This window comes from Spea bombifrons, chromosome 11 (assembly GCF_027358695.1).
Source record: "Spea bombifrons isolate aSpeBom1 chromosome 11, aSpeBom1.2.pri, whole genome shotgun sequence".
NCBI classification, from domain to species: Eukaryota; Metazoa; Chordata; class Amphibia; order Anura; family Pelobatidae; genus Spea; species Spea bombifrons.
In genome coordinates this window covers 757,936-775,427 of record NC_071097.1, presented here as the reverse complement: position 1 = coordinate 775,427, position 17,492 = coordinate 757,936, and the positions used below count along the sequence as shown (strand labels likewise).

Genomic DNA, 17,492 nt, shown 5'->3' with positions numbered 1-17,492 from the left:
AATGGCATGTTTGTTCCAAATGGTGTAAAATTCAATATGAACCAGTCCAGGACTTTGTTTTGTGTGAAACTGTTTGTTTTCAGCCTATTTCTCGTAGGACACACAGATACTGGGTCCATCCTCTGCATTGTAACTGTGGAAAAAACGCCATAAAAAACGCCAAGGCAATAAACCCACATGGCTTTTTCATGGCGTTTTTTCTCTCCCATAGACTTCTATTGGAGAAAAAAAGCCAAGATTTCTTGCAAAAAACGCCAGAGTGTCAACATGAAAAACTGCCACAGAGCCCAAAAAAGCAGAAAAACGCCAAAGAGGACTGAAAAAACGCCAGACAGAAAAACGCCAAGTGGAAATGGCATTTTCCGATTTCCTATTGAATTACAGCTAACATCTGGCTGCAGCCGTTTTTCACAAAAAAAACGCCAGGTGGCGCTATTGGCGTTTTTATAGGCGTTTTTAGCAAAAAAACAACAAATGGAAACCTTGCCTGACACACTCACACACGCGCTCACACTAACACTCATACATACAGTCATTAATGCACTGGGATTAGGGAGAGGGACTGTGGAGGGCCGTGTCCTATTTTTGTTCTTAATTAGATGCATAATTATGAAATGCCCAGTTGCACAGCGCGGGATGGAGTGGCGCATAATGCCCAATAATTCAAAACGAGCTAATCCGGTAATTAATACACACATGCGTTCATTAAGAAATATACCGCTTTGTATTATTACGGTTTGCACTCCAATTATTTGGCTAATAATTCACAATCTGATTTTGATAATATATTTGAATGATTATGAAATAAATGAGGTGCATGTGTGACATTTTAGAGTCACTTGTCACCGTGATACTGTCATACGTGACCGACATCAGGGGCAGCTGTTGATGCGTCTCTAGCAGACTTGCGTGTTAGTTTTCGCACAAATGCGTTTTTTGTCCCGAATTTTACAGTTTGTGCCGAATTTAACAACATTGCAACATTGGATGAAACAAATGTGGGCAATAAGAAAATCGTCGCCGCAGCCGCCATTTTAACTCCACTGAGAGGCGGAGAATCATGCCATTTTAATTCAACTTCTTCTACGTGTTTATTTGTTGTTTCCATGGCACCCGGACAGTCCAATGGGATTTCTAATTTCAGCCGAACCAAAGACAGATGAATTTTCCCGCTGTTGCCCAAGTCTAGTCTCTGATACCCTACAAATATCAATAATGTCCTGACCTGTTATTCCGTCAGTCTTCACCCTCATCATTCTTCTGACATCATAATATCTGATCCAGTGTGGTAGCAGGAAGCAGGTTTTCTTTACTTGCGTGCTAACCAGCTGATCTCAAAATATATAAGCAGGCCCTTAATTCCTCCAGCATCTATTAGCATGGAAGTCAAGTAGCCATATTTGGCTGCCCACTTCATGGACTGATTGCTGCCTTCATGACCTATTTTTTCTGTTTTTTTAGTAAATTACCTTCAGTTGTGAATTGGTCAATTGCGCTGTGTGAATGTATAGAATTTATCCATAGACCAAGTTTTGCCTCCTTATAACAAAAACTATTTCAGACACTTCCGTTTCACTTATATGCAATTTATTAGAATGAAATAAACATATTTAAAAAAAAAGAAAATCCCCATAATTTATTTGAATAATCTGATTAGTAATGTACAAGGAGATGAATAGATAGAGAGATGGATAGATAGACAGATAGGTACGTACATACATAGATAGGTGGATAATAGCTCCATTTTTTATACATTTAACCATTTAAGATGCACTGGTGCAATAAATGAGAAATAGTAAAATTACTAGATTTACTCATGTCCTGCAGAGTAAAATAGCTCTGGCACACAAGGTACTAACCCCAGCACCTGATTCCCACCCAGGCTTCGTACCCTGCCCAGAGTACAGCGTGAAGCGGCTCAGTGAAGGTGGCAGTGAAGGTGTGTAAGTGTCTGACCGGGTCACACAGCTCATAAAAGGACAGCCGCCCGGCCTCATAGTCCAGGAATATCCCCAACCTCTGACAAGATGGCTGGTGAGGCACTTTGGTTGCGTTACCACCATGTCTCACTAAATACCGATTACCCAGCAACCACCACAAGCCCCAGGACTTGTTATTATTTCCAATCACTGACTGTTCTCCTTTCCTGTCTATACTGGGATAGGCCATCCCTACACCCCATGCTCCTGAATCTCTGCCCTCCACTTCCCAGTAATGTCTCCCCGAGGAGAAACTCCTGGTGCTTAAAACCTGAGCATAATCCTGAAATCTCTCTGGTTTATTTCTGACCAGGATACGGTTTTCAAGTCACCTGATACATCTACACGATTACCAGCCGTGTTTACATCCAGTAATATGTCTGAAGCCTGAGGAGCATCGAGACGTCTCTTTGCAGCGGTCACAATACCAGCTAAGCCTGTGTGTAAAATCACTGAGATCAGACCCTCATTCTGATCTCCCGCAGTATGGAGCTTTTTATCATCTCTCTGTCCTTATTATCTCCTTCATCAGCATCACAAAAGTGATCAGCTCCGTCTGATTCCTCTTTCTGCATGACAATTAATGGGTCAGTCATGTTGTACAGTGCCTCAATGTCATTTATCTTCCTAGACAGTCCCTCCTTCTTTATTTCCAGCTGCCGGATTAGGTCTGAGAGTGGGAGTAAGACCTGCTCTTCCTGCCGGGAGATCTCACTCTGGACCCGCTTCTCTAGAGCTTCTACCTGATCCCTGATGTCCCTAATCAGGGCAGCGACTCGCTCTGTTACTCCAATCGCTTTTTCTTGCACTTCTCTCCTGTGCTCCTGCAGACTCTGGACTCGTTTCTCTGTCTCCTCTTGCTTTAATATCAGTTTCTCCAGAACATTTCTCAGTTTCTCCTTCTTCTTCTCAGAGGCTTCATTCAGAGTCTCCACCTGGTGTCCCCTGGGCTCTCCATCCAGCCTGCAGGACACACAGATACAGACAGCATCCTCGACGCAGTAATATTTGAGGATCTGCTTGTGGATGGAGCATTTTCTGCTTTCAAATGAAGCGGTGGGTTCCGTTAGAACATGTTCCGGGGACTTGCTGTGTCTCTTTAAGTGTTTCTCGCACAGAGAAGCTTCACAGTGTAGACATGTTTTGGCAGCAGGTACAGGAGAGTCACAGTAGGTACAGAAGATCCCGTCCTTGCATGGTCTAAGGGTGTTTTTAAGGTAAGAGTGAGTCCCATGCATGTCTCTGCAGTCCGGACACCAATTTCTCTGCTTCTCCTTATCACTATCCCATATACTGGTGATACAGACTAGGCAGAAGCTGTGTCCACATGGCAGGATTACAGGATCTCTGTAAATGTTCCGGCAGACTGGACAGGTCATCTCTTCACTCATATCAGAAGAAGCCATCACTGAAAGCAGCGGGAAGAAAACTATACTGAATTTCCCACAGCGCAAAGGATGAGCTTTATCTAAATACAGGGCGCGGGCTATTTATTTCACATACCTTCTGTTTCTGTGAATAATTGCCGTGTCCTATTTATGTTCTCTCACCTAGATACATAATTAGGAATTGCCCGGTTGCACAGCGTGGGGTGGAGCAGTGCATAATGCCCGATGATCTCGTTGAAGAAGGGGAAATTTATGTATAAACAATTGGGCATCATACCAACATAGCTTGGGACTTAATTTTAATAACATTCAGGTTACTCTAAATTACACAAAAAGGGGATTATTTGGCCAAAATGAATGATTAATGAGGAATTAATTAATAATTTTATCAACGATATCTGGATTTCTGGAGTCAACAATCGAACAAGAAACTCCTTTTGGAGCATGGATTGTGATACATCATCTAATACCTCCCAGGAGGACCATTCTGATACCTATGGCCACCCAAATTATGTATAGATTGATTCTGGAGTATACAAAAACAAAGTACATAAACAAAAACTGAAGAAGCAGACCATCTTGATGTCAGGGGCCCACCTTCCATGGTGCTTGGGTACAGTCCCATGTGCTTATGAACATTTGTTGTCTTCCGAGTCGCTCCTCCGTGTCCATCTGCATATTTTGTGATATTGGTATAAATTGTTCTCTGCACAGATTAATGTCGCTCGTGCATTTAGCGCGAGAGCGTCTTGGATTATTTAGTCCAGACACTATTGTCCTTCTCTGCCCGTGGAGTTTCTTGGTGATCTTCGTGATTTTCTGTGTAGATTTTTCAGAATTCTCTCTACCGTGGAAATTTGACCACCAAAAGAACTCTGCCAGCCCAGATTTTGGATTGGGACATGTCGATTGTGTTGCGTTGTTCCTAACTCTGGTCTGGATTAGGTTTGCCCTTGGCCTTAAGGGTTGAAAATTTGCTCAGATGGGCATCTGGGATTTTCCGTCATCCGGCGTGGTGCCAAAATACTGGTGTTAAGTATTTCCAATATTCAAAAAGGGACACCATTTTAGCCAGCTAATTACAGACCTGAGAGTCTGGTATTTCGGAATGGTGGACAGAAAACTTGATATCATCTAACATGGGATGTCCCAAAGTATCACAGTTTCCTTTGGACTGATAACAAACATCTCCCTTTGAAGGAGCTTTCTGCCAAACTTAAAATGTTATCACGTTTAATCTCTTCCGAGAGCTGCTGATGTACATACTCTAGATTTTCTCAAAGATTTTTTGACCCAAAAGGTGAGACATTTTTTATTTCCACACAAACTAAAACCATCAGTAGCTCTTTTTTCCATTCCAAACTTCCGTTGAATTCTCAGCATCCTCTGGTTTATTATCATATGATTTTATGTCATTCTGGAAACCATCCACTCCGGTATCCACGGCTACGTTAGCTACATGGATTTGTTATGGATTTATTTCCAGCTATTTTTTAAATGTAATTTATGTGATTTAAAAACATTTGGGCCTCTTGTCTATAATAATATTGGGGGGCAGTGACGTAAAGTCTAGATTTTATTAAAGGCAGGAGGCATTATTCCGCCTTCGTCCTTTAATGCAGATTTGCCTTTTGTGTATTTCAGGGTCTTTATCTTTCTAAATAAAATGCTCTGATTAACATCTTAAATTCCCTCCTTCTATATTCCCAGCTGCCACGCCTGCTCTTCCTGACGGGAAATCTTACTCGGGAAATCTTCCTTCTCTAGAGCTTCGAGCTGTTTCCTGATGTCCTTCATGAAGGTGGTGACTGGCACTGCTAGTCCACCTGCATTTTTCTTGCACACCCCTGCAGTCTCTGTACTTTTGTCTCTGTCTTCTCTCACTTTGAGGTCAGTTTCTGCAGGACATTTCTCAGTTTCTCCTTCTTCTTCTCAGAGGCTTCATTCAGAGTCTCCACCTGGTGTCCCCTGTGCTCTCCGGCCAAGTTGCAGGACACAGAGATACAGACAGCGTCCTCAGTGCAGTAATATTTCAGGATGTCCCGGTGGACGGAGCATTTTCTTTTATCAGTAGAGGTGGTGGGTTCCGTTAAGACGTGTTCTGCTGACTTGCTGTGGACCCTCAGGTGCTCCTCACACAGAGAAGCTTCACAGAGTAGACAGGTTTTAGAAGCAGGAACAGGAGAGTTAATACAATAACTACAGGAGATTCCAGCCATTGTAAGCACGGGCTCTGTATCGAAGAGACTCCGTGCTATGTTGCTCAGTCTCAGGGATCTTCTAAGCTCAGGCCGAATTCCGAAACGTTCTCTGCATTCAGGTCACGTGTATCTCCCCTCTTCCTGGGTGTCCAGCACATCCCCAATACAGACCCGGCAGAAGCTGTGTCCGCATGTCAGTCTTCCGGGATCGGCAGATGCAGCAGGTGTAGTTTATCTAACATACTTTTTGTAGACTTGAGTGGGGTTCTAGCTGTAGTATCCTGATTTCTTTCTATTATATTAGTCTTTTATTGCCCCAAGCTTGCAGGAATGACACCGTGAGGCAGGAATGACACCTTGAGGCAGGTGATGGGTAATCTCACGAGTAACATTTCTTAGCTTCACTACCCTGTGAGTTGTTTTGGGGATTGTACAAGTGCTTTAATATTAAATGTTAAAGGTGAGGGCATGCGAGTTCAATGTGAGTTTGCATGTCTTTGCCTATAACTCGCAAAATCAGCAACCCCATACTACATATTTAGATTTTAGCGATAAAGGTTGGTCCCCCACCTCTAGTTTTATTGAGGCGCAGATACCCACCCTAAGGGTTATTTAATTACCCTCAACTTCACCAATCACAGAAGAGGGGAAAATCGTCAGGCCCCAGTTTGGTTTAATGGGAGTCCTGGAAAACCCCTGGTTTTATTGTGTGCAGGGGGGGCTTGCAAAGTGAAGTGCCAACAGGGATTTAAAGTGGCGGGCACCGCGAACGTGAACCACGTGTGAGGGCATGCGAGGTCTGGTTTTTGCTGATGCACGCTCGCTTTTAGTGAGTCATATGCGCAGGGATCAGTTTTACTGGAATTTCATTCATTAATGAACAAGATTTAAAGCCATTCGTAGATACCTAGTCCGCTGTGGCTGTGAGTGATGGGATAAACCGGTTCTGCGCATATTTCTATTTATACGTACTTCACGCGCTTGGGTTTTGTTTTAATTCATTCAGGGTGGCTGCTGGACCACCGATCCCTGGTGACCCCCCCAACATAAAGGGCCCCTTATCATCATCACGTCATCATCCTGAGACCACTTTGCCAAGCATGTACCCCACACGTGGTGAGCGATGAAAGGGTTAAAAGACGTTGTTTGCACTTGGGGCGTGGCGCTGAAATGGTTAATGCGTGTGAGTTGCTGCCTGAGAGTAGTGGGGGCGTTGGTTGCGCCCAGGGATGCGAGACATCCGGATACTTCCTCCCACAATCCTCCTGACCAGGAAGGAAGCTACCGGAAGTGGAGCCGCGCGCTGGAGGAGGTCTGTAGCGGTTGTTATGGTGACGGCTCTGGGCCCTGTCGCCTTCCGTAGCTGGTGGAGCGCAGGAGCGCGGAGTATGTGAGGGAGAGGGCGCCGCACGGCCGAGGAGAGTCCCGGGACTGTACTGAGTAAGTGGCCGTCCCGGGGGCAAAGAGAAGGGCTATTACTGGGAATACCTGTCACCGAACTGCCCCTCCACAGTGCGAGCGAGTGACAGCATACGGAGGGGCATTTCCCACAGCGGGTGGGGGTGAGTGCGGGGCATTTCCCACAGCGGGTGGGGGTGAGTGAAGGGCATTGCCCCCAGCAGCTTTGGGTAGGGGTATGGGGGGTGAGTGTAGGGCATTGCCCCCAGCAGCTTTGGGTCGGGGTATGGGGGGGTGAGTGCAGGGCATTGCCCCAGCAGCTTTGGGTAGGGGTATGGGGGGGTGAGTATGGGACATGGCCCCCGGCAGTTTTGGGTAGGGGTATGGGGGGTGAGGTGGGGCATGGCCCCCGGCAGCTTTGGGTAGGGTATGGGGGGTGAGTGCAGGGCATTGCCCCTGGCAGCTTTGGGTAGGGGTATGGGGGGGTGAGTGGGGGCATTGCCCCTGGCAGCTTTGGGTAGGGGTATGGGGGGTGAGTGCAGGGCATTGCCCCCGGCAGCTTTGGGTAGGGGTATGGGGGGGTGAGTGGGGGCATTGCCCCTGGCAGCTTTGGGTAGGGGTATGGGGGGTGAGTGCAGGGCATTGCCCCCGGCAGCTTTGGGTAGGGGTATGGGGGGTGAGTGGGGGCATGGCCCCCAGCAGCTTTGGGTAGGGTATGGGGGGTGAGTACGGGGCATGGCCCCCAGCAGCTTTGGGTAGGGGTATGGGGGGTGAGTGCAGGGCATTGCCCCCGGCAGCTTTGGGTAGGGGTATGGGGGTGAGTGGGGGCATGGCCCCCAGCAGCTTTGGGTAGGGTATGGGGGGTGAGTGGGGGCATGGCCCACAGCAGCTTTGGGTAGGGTATGGGGGGTGAGTGGGGGCATGGCCCACAGCAGCTTTGGGTAGGGTATGGGGGGTGAGTGGGGGCATGGCCCACAGCAGCTTTGGGTAGGGGTATGGGGGGTGAGTACGGGGCATGGCCCCCAGCAGCTTTGGGTAGGGGCATAGGGGGTGAGTGCGGGGCATTGCCCCCAGCAGCTATGGGGGGGGGTAGTGCAGGGCATTGCCCCCGGCAGCTTTGGGTAGGGTATGGGGGGTGAGTATGGGGCATGGCCCCCGGCAGCTTTGGGTAGGGGTAAGTAAACACAGTAAGCGTTTACACATTTGTAAACACAGTAAGCGTTTGTGGCGCCAGCGCGGGGTCCTGGCCTCCCTCTCCGGGGGGCTGCATTTCCCCCTTCTGGCCGAGTCTGCACCGCGGCGTCTGCAAACGCTCCTCTGTTTAAATATCCATCCTCCCCGTCTGTGCCTTTACAGAGAGGGTGGTGCATAAGTAGAACAGCCTCTCAGCAGAGGTGGTAGAGGTTACAATGGTTCGGCTAGTGTGTGACATCACGGCTTCATAAGATTATGTCCTGTTTACGAAGCGGGTTGGCGGCTGAACGCCTCTCGTAAATTGGCCTCGCCGGGATGGGTGGGAAAAAATAATTAGGTAAAAAAAAAAAAGAAAACATCCAGAAAGCTTTATTATGTCTTTATTATTGTTGTTATCTTTTATTTATATAGCACTTGAGGGGTTAACCCCATGTTGGCGGTTGGAATTATGGGCAGCAATGAGTTAAAATAAAACCCCATTGGCCAGTGTAAGATGTGCCAGCCGGCGGCAGTAACTGCTTCTGGTATAGTTTTCTGATTTGGGGGGGCTGGTCTTATCTTTAGGGGGTTTTCGACCCGGTCCAGAATGGCCTCAGGCGTGTGTGAGATCATCGCCCCCACCCCTCATTATGTAAATTGGAGAGCCATGTTTAAAGGGCCAAGGTCACTTTGGGTTCACGGTGGGTGAAAGGTCGCGCTTTGTGCGTCAGTCTTACAAGCCGGCGGCGACGGTTCTTTGTGAAGCCCTGATTGGTCAGGGTAACTCTGAAATGCTTGCAGAAGCCCTGATTGGTCAGGGTAACTCTGAAATGCTTGCAGAAGCCCTGATTGGTCGGGGTACCCCTGAAAAGCTTGTGTCACGACGGGTTCCTTCTGGAGGTCTCCAGGACTGCCCTGTACCCTCGGTGAGGTCTGACCACAGAGCCGTGGAGGGGCAGAACCTCCTCGTTGTACCTGCCTCTAATGCCCATCACTATACACCCAGCTTGTAATATCCACTAGGCGGTCTGATGTATCAGGTTCTGGTGCCAAAGGTGGGCTGAAGCCCCCCACCCCCCACCCTCCATGGCCTAGTGATGCCCCAGCGCTATTTCTCAGGAAACTGAGATGTCTCACCCGGACTCGCGCCGCACTCTCGAGTCACCCCGGGCTCAGGCCTCTATGACCTGTACGACATAAACCCAGACCGAGAAACGGAACTCGCCCCCCGAAGTCGCGTTCCCCCTCTATGTGTGGTGTACACATAGAGGGGGAACGCGACTTCGGGGGGCGAGTTCCGTTTCTCGGTCTGGGTTTATGTCGTACAGGTCATAGAGGCCTGAGCCCGGGGTGACTCGAGAGTGCGGCGCGAGTCCGGGTGAGACATCTCAGTTTCCTGGAGTGTGACGCCGAGGCTGTTTATTCCGCGGCCCCCGGGCCGTCTCGGGATATTGTGTTGACTTTTTCGTCACGTTGCCAAATGGTTGGGGGGGGGATGTTCCTGATCTTCTGTTCTGTATATAAAAGGACAGCATGTTTAATTAAGAGACGGTGCGGAGCGCGGCTGCGTCTCCTACGCCAGGAGGGCCAGCGGAAAATGTTTATAAAGTTTTCGCTTAAAATCTCCAAAATATAGTGATATAAATCACTAGATACAATGTATTCATTAAAAATAATAATAATAAAATATACATCTATTTTCATAATTATACAAAAAAACATCTGATTAGGAAAAAAAAACAATGTGAACAGTGGTGTTTTTATCGTATATAGTATTATAGTATAATTAGTTAAAAAAAAAAAATATATATATATATTATGTAATATATTAAAAAAAAAAAAAAACTAGACGTAATATGTTTAAATATCCGAAGGATTAAATTTTTTAATATATATTTATACAGTTTAAATAAAAACAAAATCTAAACATTTGCAATAAAGTCTGCTTAAAAAAAAACAGTGGAAAAATACAAAAAAATAGTCTGATTAAAGCAAATAAAAAGTAAGAATGTGAATAACGTGTTATCTTCTTATTGAGTTAAAGATCCCTAGAACGTGGATAAGTTACGGAGAGCGGGGAGGGGTGGTTAAGGGTTAAGCAGGGAACGTCTGCCCGGGTGCGAGGATGATCTTCTGGGTTATTTTTAGGAGTATCAGTAAAATAAACATTAAGAAGAGATCATCAGAGAGCGGGGCACGGAGCGGGAGAGTGTGCGTGTATGTATGTATGTATGTGTGCACGCCCGCGTGCGTGTGTCTAACGATCTGCAATAAATGTTCTTCCTGAAACTCGGGCCAAACATGCCTTTAAAGAGGACGTGTCGCTCATTTAAGGGTTAAAGCTGCCTCCGGGTTCTCTACACTCTATAAAGCCGTGTAATGCTGTTTACGGATTCATTGCTCTATATGCGTTTGAAGGCCGGCATGCACCCTGAGAGCAGCCGTCTTAACTTCCTGTTCTCAGGATTATTCCTCCCCATTAAGTGGTGGGTTAAACTAAGTACCCCTTTAAAACCCTGAAAAGCATGGGCTGTAAGAAGTCCGCTGGTAGCTTTGATGGCAGCTCCTCTGGGAACGCCGTAAAGTCTGTCCGGTTGGGGGTACGTGGAAGTCGGTTTTGGAACCCCCTACTCTCAATACTGTTCCGGTGACACCCAGGCCCGGTGGGTGCAGCTCGGTTTCTCGGCACGCGCCAGCAGGCTTAACTTGGGAAAGCAACGAGACACGGCACCCCGTACTATCCCCTGGGAGACTTCCGTGACGTGTAATTATCCGTTTCACTCTGCGTGTCACGCCACACGGCCTTAATTACTACCTGTAGCCCTGCCGTTAGTAGACAGTTCCTCGGCCAACATGGACGGACCCCCCGCTCTCTGAAACCCGGAGCCTCGCGCGGGGACCGCTGCTGACATAGCGCTTCGTGTCTTGCAGGTAGGATGACCATGGCACAGCTGGGAGCGGTGATCGCGGTGCTGACGGCTGTCACTGCCCTGGTCCTCCACTCGTCCATACACAAGGTGGAGGAAGGCCACCTGGCCGTGTATTACAGGTAAGAGAACGGCTCTGAAACACGCGTGCCGGGGGGGCTGGCAGCACCGTCGTCCCATCAGAGCCGCGCTCGAGACACCATGGGGGGGATGGTCTACCAGCATGCCGCTCCTCTGCAGAGGGAACGGGCCAGACATGCTGGTGGCTGCTGCTTTTTTTTAAACGGTTTTAATAGTTTTGTGCGCTTTTTTTGCACAAATTCTTCAAATTCATCGCTGATCCCTTTCTTTTCTTTTAGAGGGGGTGCGTTATTAAGTAACCCGAGCGGGCCGGGCTATCACATCATGGTTCCTTTTATCACCAGCTTCCGCTCCGTCCAGGTGAGTCGCTTCACGGCGCACTTGCCGTTTGGGTGGCTGCGGGGAAGTTACTGGATTTGTCTCGGAGAGGAGCGCTGCGATAACCTTAGTGGCCGGGAGTCACAGAAGCTTTGGAGAGCGACTAATGAGCAGATGGCATTAAGTCGTTTATTATTTATTCATTTATGTAGCGCCATCGTATCCCACGGTGCTGTACAATGGGGCCTCTGCGAGGATGGCCCAAAGAAAGACAACGTCCATAATGTATTACCGAGAGCAGCATCTGTAGTGTTTTGGGGGGGGGGGGGTTTGCTGTGTTTTTGTTATTTGGAGATAAAGTGTTGCTGACCATGCTTTTTCTTTGTTCCTTTCAGACCACTCTTCAGACCGACGAAGTAAAAAATGTACCATGCGGCACCAGGTGTGTCTCTGATTATATTTGGGGGCTAATTCCTGTTTTTTTTTTTTCTCTGTAAAACCCTGTTCTTGCCGCGTGACAGGAATTGAGATGCTGGCTTCTGGTCACTAGGCATGTATCTTAGTATCCGTCGCTCTCTTTGATAATGTGCCGTTGCTCTTACAGGTTATGTACATACCCCACGGTAACGTTTTGGGCACAGATCCAACCGCGTGTGAATGAAAGCTCTGAAGCGTTACTCCGATTTTAAGAAGTGTCCAAATCTGAACGTCCTGATCTTTGTTTTTTTTACCTTCCAGCGGTGGTGTCATGATCTATTTCGACAGAATTGAGGTTGTGAATATGTTGCTTCCGTCAGCAGGTGAGTGAATGAATTATTCGGGGTCATGCTTAAAGTCAGCAGGCGAGTGAATGAATTATTCCGGGTCATGCGTAAAGTCAGCAGGTCGACAAATTTGACTTGGTTCTAGCTCCTTGAGCATGATGGCGTTGTGCTTCTAGTCAAGTTCGCGCACGCTGTTCTGTTGTAAACCAAAAATATTCTGGTTCCATAAAGGCCACAAAGAAGAAGAGGTCATCTCTAGCTTTAGGTGCTTTAGATCCGGGCAACAGATTCCCTGATGCAAAGCTCTTTCAACCTCTGTCTTTATAGTGTATGACACGGTGAGAAACTACACCGCGGATTACGACAAGACCTTAATATTCAACAAGATCCACCACGAGCTCAATCAGTTCTGCAGTTCTCACACCCTCCAGGAGGTTTACATTGAGCTGTTCGGTGAGTTTCCATATGTTCCTCGTCTATGATTCTGGGTAGATATACATTTATCCTTGGTCTACCAACGCTTGGGTCCATCTTCAGTCAGCACGAGGAACATTTGGGGTTGTAATGAACTGGAGTTCGTTTTGGATTCCAAAAGCTTTGGTGGACTCTAGAGAAGGTTGAGTAACGCTCTTCACTTATTCCTCTCTTCGCTCGTACAGATCAAATAGACGAGAACCTGAAACTCTCGCTACAGAAGGAGCTCAACGTCATGGCTCCAGGACTTTCGATACAGGTAAGAGCTCTGCCCTGGAGGGAATTCTCGGTTAATGTCCAGATAGCGCAAATTCACGCTCCGCCATCTTTGTGTAGGACGTTGGGCAGAGTTTTCAGGAACTCCGTGCCCTGAGTGTAATTAAAGGCGTGGAAGGAGGGCCTTTAACCCTCTGACCTTCAGAGCTTATACTAAAATCTGCGAGCAGAGGCCCTCACGTGAGATCCGCTCATAATGTCGGGATAAATAATGATCTTTAAGAGAAGGATCTGTTTCTGTGTTGCAAAGGCAAGGACTGTATGAAAAATAAAAGGTAATGTTTCCGTGCCCCACTGTTAGTGATGGTGCGGCCGCTTAGGAGACCACCACCGTATCCGCTCCTAACCTTGGGGGGCATCTGCCAATGGCGGGTCGCACTTTATCGGTCAATTAACTCCATGAAGATCCTGACCTAAAGGCCTGAGTGCAAAGTGTGTTCCTCTGCCTTGCCCTTTTTTATTGTCTCTCATCGAGTGAGATTAGCAGCTATTTGTCAAAGGTGTCGCTTTTCATAACCCAGGGCCGTCGCTCTGCCAGTGACACAAATGCATCATAAACCAGCCTGTCATTCTTTAAGGCTGCACCCTTGTAGCAGGTTTATTTTATTTTATTTACTGTGGCTCTAGACAGGTTTTTTTTTTTTGGTTTTTTTTTGGATATGCGGCCTGAAAAAGTTTTTAGAGTATTTCCTCTTAGTGAAGTTCTTAGTATATTCAGACATGTTGGAGGACCTTGCATGGTCCATCTCTGTTCGAACAGCCCACGTTTGGTGTGGAAATTAGTACCTTGTTTGCTGCGTTGTCTTTAGTAACATGCCAGCCTGGCTTACGCCCAAATCCTGATCTTTTCCAATCTGCCATCAGGCCGTCAGAGTTACCAAACCCAAAATCCCAGAAGCCATTCGGAGGAACTTCGAGCTGATGTGAGTAGCCGATCTTGGTTCTTCCACAATAAAAAATTCCTGAAATGAGGGGCTTGTGTACGTATTTAGTTTTATTAAGTCAACCATTAAGAGCATAATAATAACTATAGATCTTTACCAGTCTCTGTTTTGTTCAAGAAATAATTTAAAGCTCACCAGGGTTGTATTTTGGTGGGCAGTTGGCAACTTTTCCACATTTGGTGGATGTACCTGGGCACACTCAATAAAAGGCCCTGTGCCCAGTGCTCTTCAACACAAAACATAATGGATGGGGAAAAAGATCATAATGATCTCAAACACAAACTGGCATTAGGAGGGCCTCTCCGGTTCTCCTCACCGCAGTTCATATTATCTCTGAGGTTCTAATGCAAAATCAGATTCATAACGCTTTACTTAAACCCTCGTCTGCAGGGAAGGTGAGAAGACGAAGCTCCTTATTGCGGCTCAGAGGCAGAAACTGGTGGAGAAAGAGGCAGAGACTGAGCGGAAGAAGGCTATAATAGGTACAGTTAACGTGGTCTGGGTTGGAGACTCCATGGTGTGTTCATACAGATGTGGCTTGGAAATGTTTCAAATGCGCAACCTACAGGACATTAGGTGGCCGGTGAGAAGTGGACGTTCAACCCTTGGGTCTTCTCCGTTAGTTCGGTAGGCTTTTGAAATGATGGGAAATCATTGACTGATTTCTAGGTACCTCACCCTGCCGCTCGTTCCGGGCTGAAGGACTGTGCAGCAAATCATTACCTCCTGTCCTTACCTAATGCCCCCCTTTCTTCTCACCACAGAGGCAGAGAAGTTTGCCCAGGTGGCAAAAATCAATTTCCAGCAAAAAGTCATGGAGAAGGAAACCGAGAAACGCATCTCCGAGATCGAAGGTACGTTTCTCCTCGATGACCGGTGTGAGACCGGAGGTGATGCGCAAATACACCCCTTCACAGAAGCTGGATGACTAAAAGTAATGTCCTGAAAGGGTTCATTTAAAGCTGATGTGTCACCTTTATACAAATTACAGCCGTGTAACTGTTTACAGATGTGTGTGTGTGTGTGTGTGTGTGTGTGTATATATATATATATATATATATTAATGTGTGTGGGTTAGAAATTGAGTATACCATTGGAGCAACCATAATAACTTCCTCTTTTAAGCATCTGCAACTCTTACGTAATGTTCCCCCCTATTGTTAAGTTGCTGTTTGGTTCAAGCAGCCTTTGTAAGGATGGGGAAGGAGTAGAAGGTAAAGGAAATCAGGACAGGAAATTCATGAGTTAATGTTGGCTCAACCACTGATCTCGGCTCCTTACTCTTACTCCAAAGAATTTAACTTTTTGCCAAAATAGAAGGCTATGAAGATAAAGGAGTTCTGTGGTGGTTACAGTCCAGACTTTGAGGAGCAGGTGCCACAAAGTTGTCATCCTGTAATAAACGTGACAGCGAGGGCCCGATCATGGTCTAACAAACTCTTCTGTTTCGCTTCCCTCAGACTCCGCTTACCTTGCCAGAGAGAAAGCCAAAGCCGACGCCGAGTATTATACTGCTGAGAGGTTTGCGGAGTCAAACAAGGTGAGAGCGCCGGCCATCAATATGAGTCATATTGGTGATATTTCCAAGACATTGGCCCTGAATGGGTAATTAAGACTGAGTCATTCTATTGTCCCCCACAGACAGTATGATAAGGAGTCCGGGGGGGGCGTTGTCTAGTAGATTGGGGATTAGCCATTTGTATGAGTTCTCGCTCTGTTATTTAATATGAAGCTGCTGGAAAGCATTGTTTCTCGCTAACATCTCCCCCGTGCAGTTAAAGCTGACCCCTCAGTACCTGGAGCTCATGAAGTATCAGGCTATCTCCGGGAACAGCAAGATCTACTTTGGAGCTGATATCCCCAGCATGTTCTTGGACAGCATTCCTCTCAGGTCGTCACAAGAGAGACAAGATAGCGGCACAACTGAAGTCGATGGCAAGGCGCGCAAGAGCGAGAAAGTATGAATTCGCGAACGAGGCGGAGACAACGTTTGATCTAGACGGAAGCAGATGACGGGTCGCGCCCCCCTTCGTCCATCACAGGCTGAAGGAGGGCCACCACCTGTTGAAACTGCCAATGAATATGCTCTGTTTTTTTGTTTTTTTTTCAGCTGAAATGTACTAATTTTTAACGATTGGCTTGGGAAATTTGATGATAAGATTTATAGGCAACGTGTTGACGCTAAAGGTTGATTTATGGGTTCCTCGGGTTGAGGTGTTGGAGGAGCCTGTGCTACGTCCTAATGAGCTTATGCCAATAATATATCCGAAGCTTGATTTGCGGCTTTCATTTTCTAATTGAAGGAAAAAAAATAATTTTTTAGTAATCTCTGTAGCGTAAGGAACCCATTTAACCCCAGTAACTGCAAGTTCTACAACAGTACATGATACCGCCAATGCTTCGTCTTCTGTGACGCCATGGATTCTGAAATTCTAAGGCTGGCACCTAACCACCTGTGCTGTTTTATATCGATCACTATAGATACGTCCCTTCCTGCCTCTGAAAACCTCATTTTGGATCCTGGTTTTCTCCATTGGTTTGTCCAGCCCCATTTCACGTGTTCTACTTGTCGTGGACAGCACTTGCGATACTAAATGCTGGTCAACTAATGGTTTGTTGGACTAAGTAGTAGAGCCGTTTGGGGTTAAACACAGGGCTGGACAAATCTCAGGAGAGCTAGGTAGCCATGGCTTCTGAAATGTTATGGCTGGCGTGTAACGATTTGTGATGTTTTAGATCGGTTTGGATGCCTTCCTTTCAGGCTTCTGAAGACCTTTTCTGGTTTCATAGATTCTCTGTTGGATTGTCCTGTAGAGGCTGAAGGCTTCTCTTTGTGATGGACTTTGCTTGTGGCTCGAATGCTGGTCGTGCTGGTGGTTTGTTGGACGGAGTAGTGGAGCCCTTTGGGGATGTCTATCCAAGGACCTTTGATAAGTGCACCTAGGAGGCCATCTAGGAACTACATCAAGCGGTGGCAGGACATTAGCCTTCATGATTTATCAAGCTCATACGACTTGAGCTGTTCCTTGGTAGAATCATGAGAAGATGTTCTGTGATGAATATCATTTTCGAGGGGATAGTGTAGAGTAATCTCAGATTTAACTGCCAGTAGTGTTTTCAGTCTTCTTCGGGAAGAGATTTTGGGCTATTTTGGATGAAACAGAAGTTGAGTTTTTTTGCAGGGTGGCTTGTTCATGAAATATTAGTTTTAGAAGTTCACGGCCTGGTTACTTAAAACATTTGTTTAAATAAATTTTAACAAAAACGTAATCGCTTACTTTTCCAAAGAGGCAAATGCTTGGTTTTGGGGGGGGGGGAAAGTCTTAATGATGCTAGGCCAGGGCTTGGCAAATCCCAGGATTGTGCCTCTGGCTTCTAGATTTTTTTTGTGCTATTTTTGGTGCAAAAACAAATATAACGTCTGCAATTTGTCTGGTTCCTGTGGTCGGGGGCATCTTAAAAATTGATTTAGTATTAAAGAGCCGGGTTCCTGCACTCAGCTCCCACTCCATACACTACAGGACTGACGGTCCGTCGATACGGCTACTGCTTTTTTTTTTATTATTATT

The 17,492-nt window shown here is 46.7% G+C and overlaps 1 protein-coding gene and 1 pseudogene across 1 annotated transcript; one reads left to right on the top strand and one right to left on the bottom strand.

The window, feature by feature from the left end:
* Positions 1 to 1,729: 1,729 nt before the first annotated feature.
* LOC128469167 (E3 ubiquitin/ISG15 ligase TRIM25-like) lies at positions 1,730 to 3,385 on the bottom strand (annotated as a pseudogene).
* Positions 3,386 to 6,870: 3,485 nt separating this feature from the next.
* Positions 6,871 to 16,204, top strand: ERLIN1 (ER lipid raft associated 1). The gene is made up of 12 exons (XM_053451012.1): positions 6,871 to 7,008; positions 11,071 to 11,188; positions 11,426 to 11,507; positions 11,861 to 11,907; positions 12,204 to 12,265; positions 12,557 to 12,682; positions 12,889 to 12,962; positions 13,844 to 13,902; positions 14,314 to 14,405; positions 14,688 to 14,777; positions 15,384 to 15,463; positions 15,699 to 16,204. The coding sequence occupies exons 2-12, from the start codon at positions 11,076 to 11,078 to the stop codon at positions 15,885 to 15,887; spliced, it is 1,014 nt and encodes a 337-aa protein (XP_053306987.1). The 5' UTR covers positions 6,871 to 7,008; positions 11,071 to 11,075; the 3' UTR covers positions 15,888 to 16,204.
* Positions 16,205 to 17,492: the final 1,288 nt, after the last annotated feature.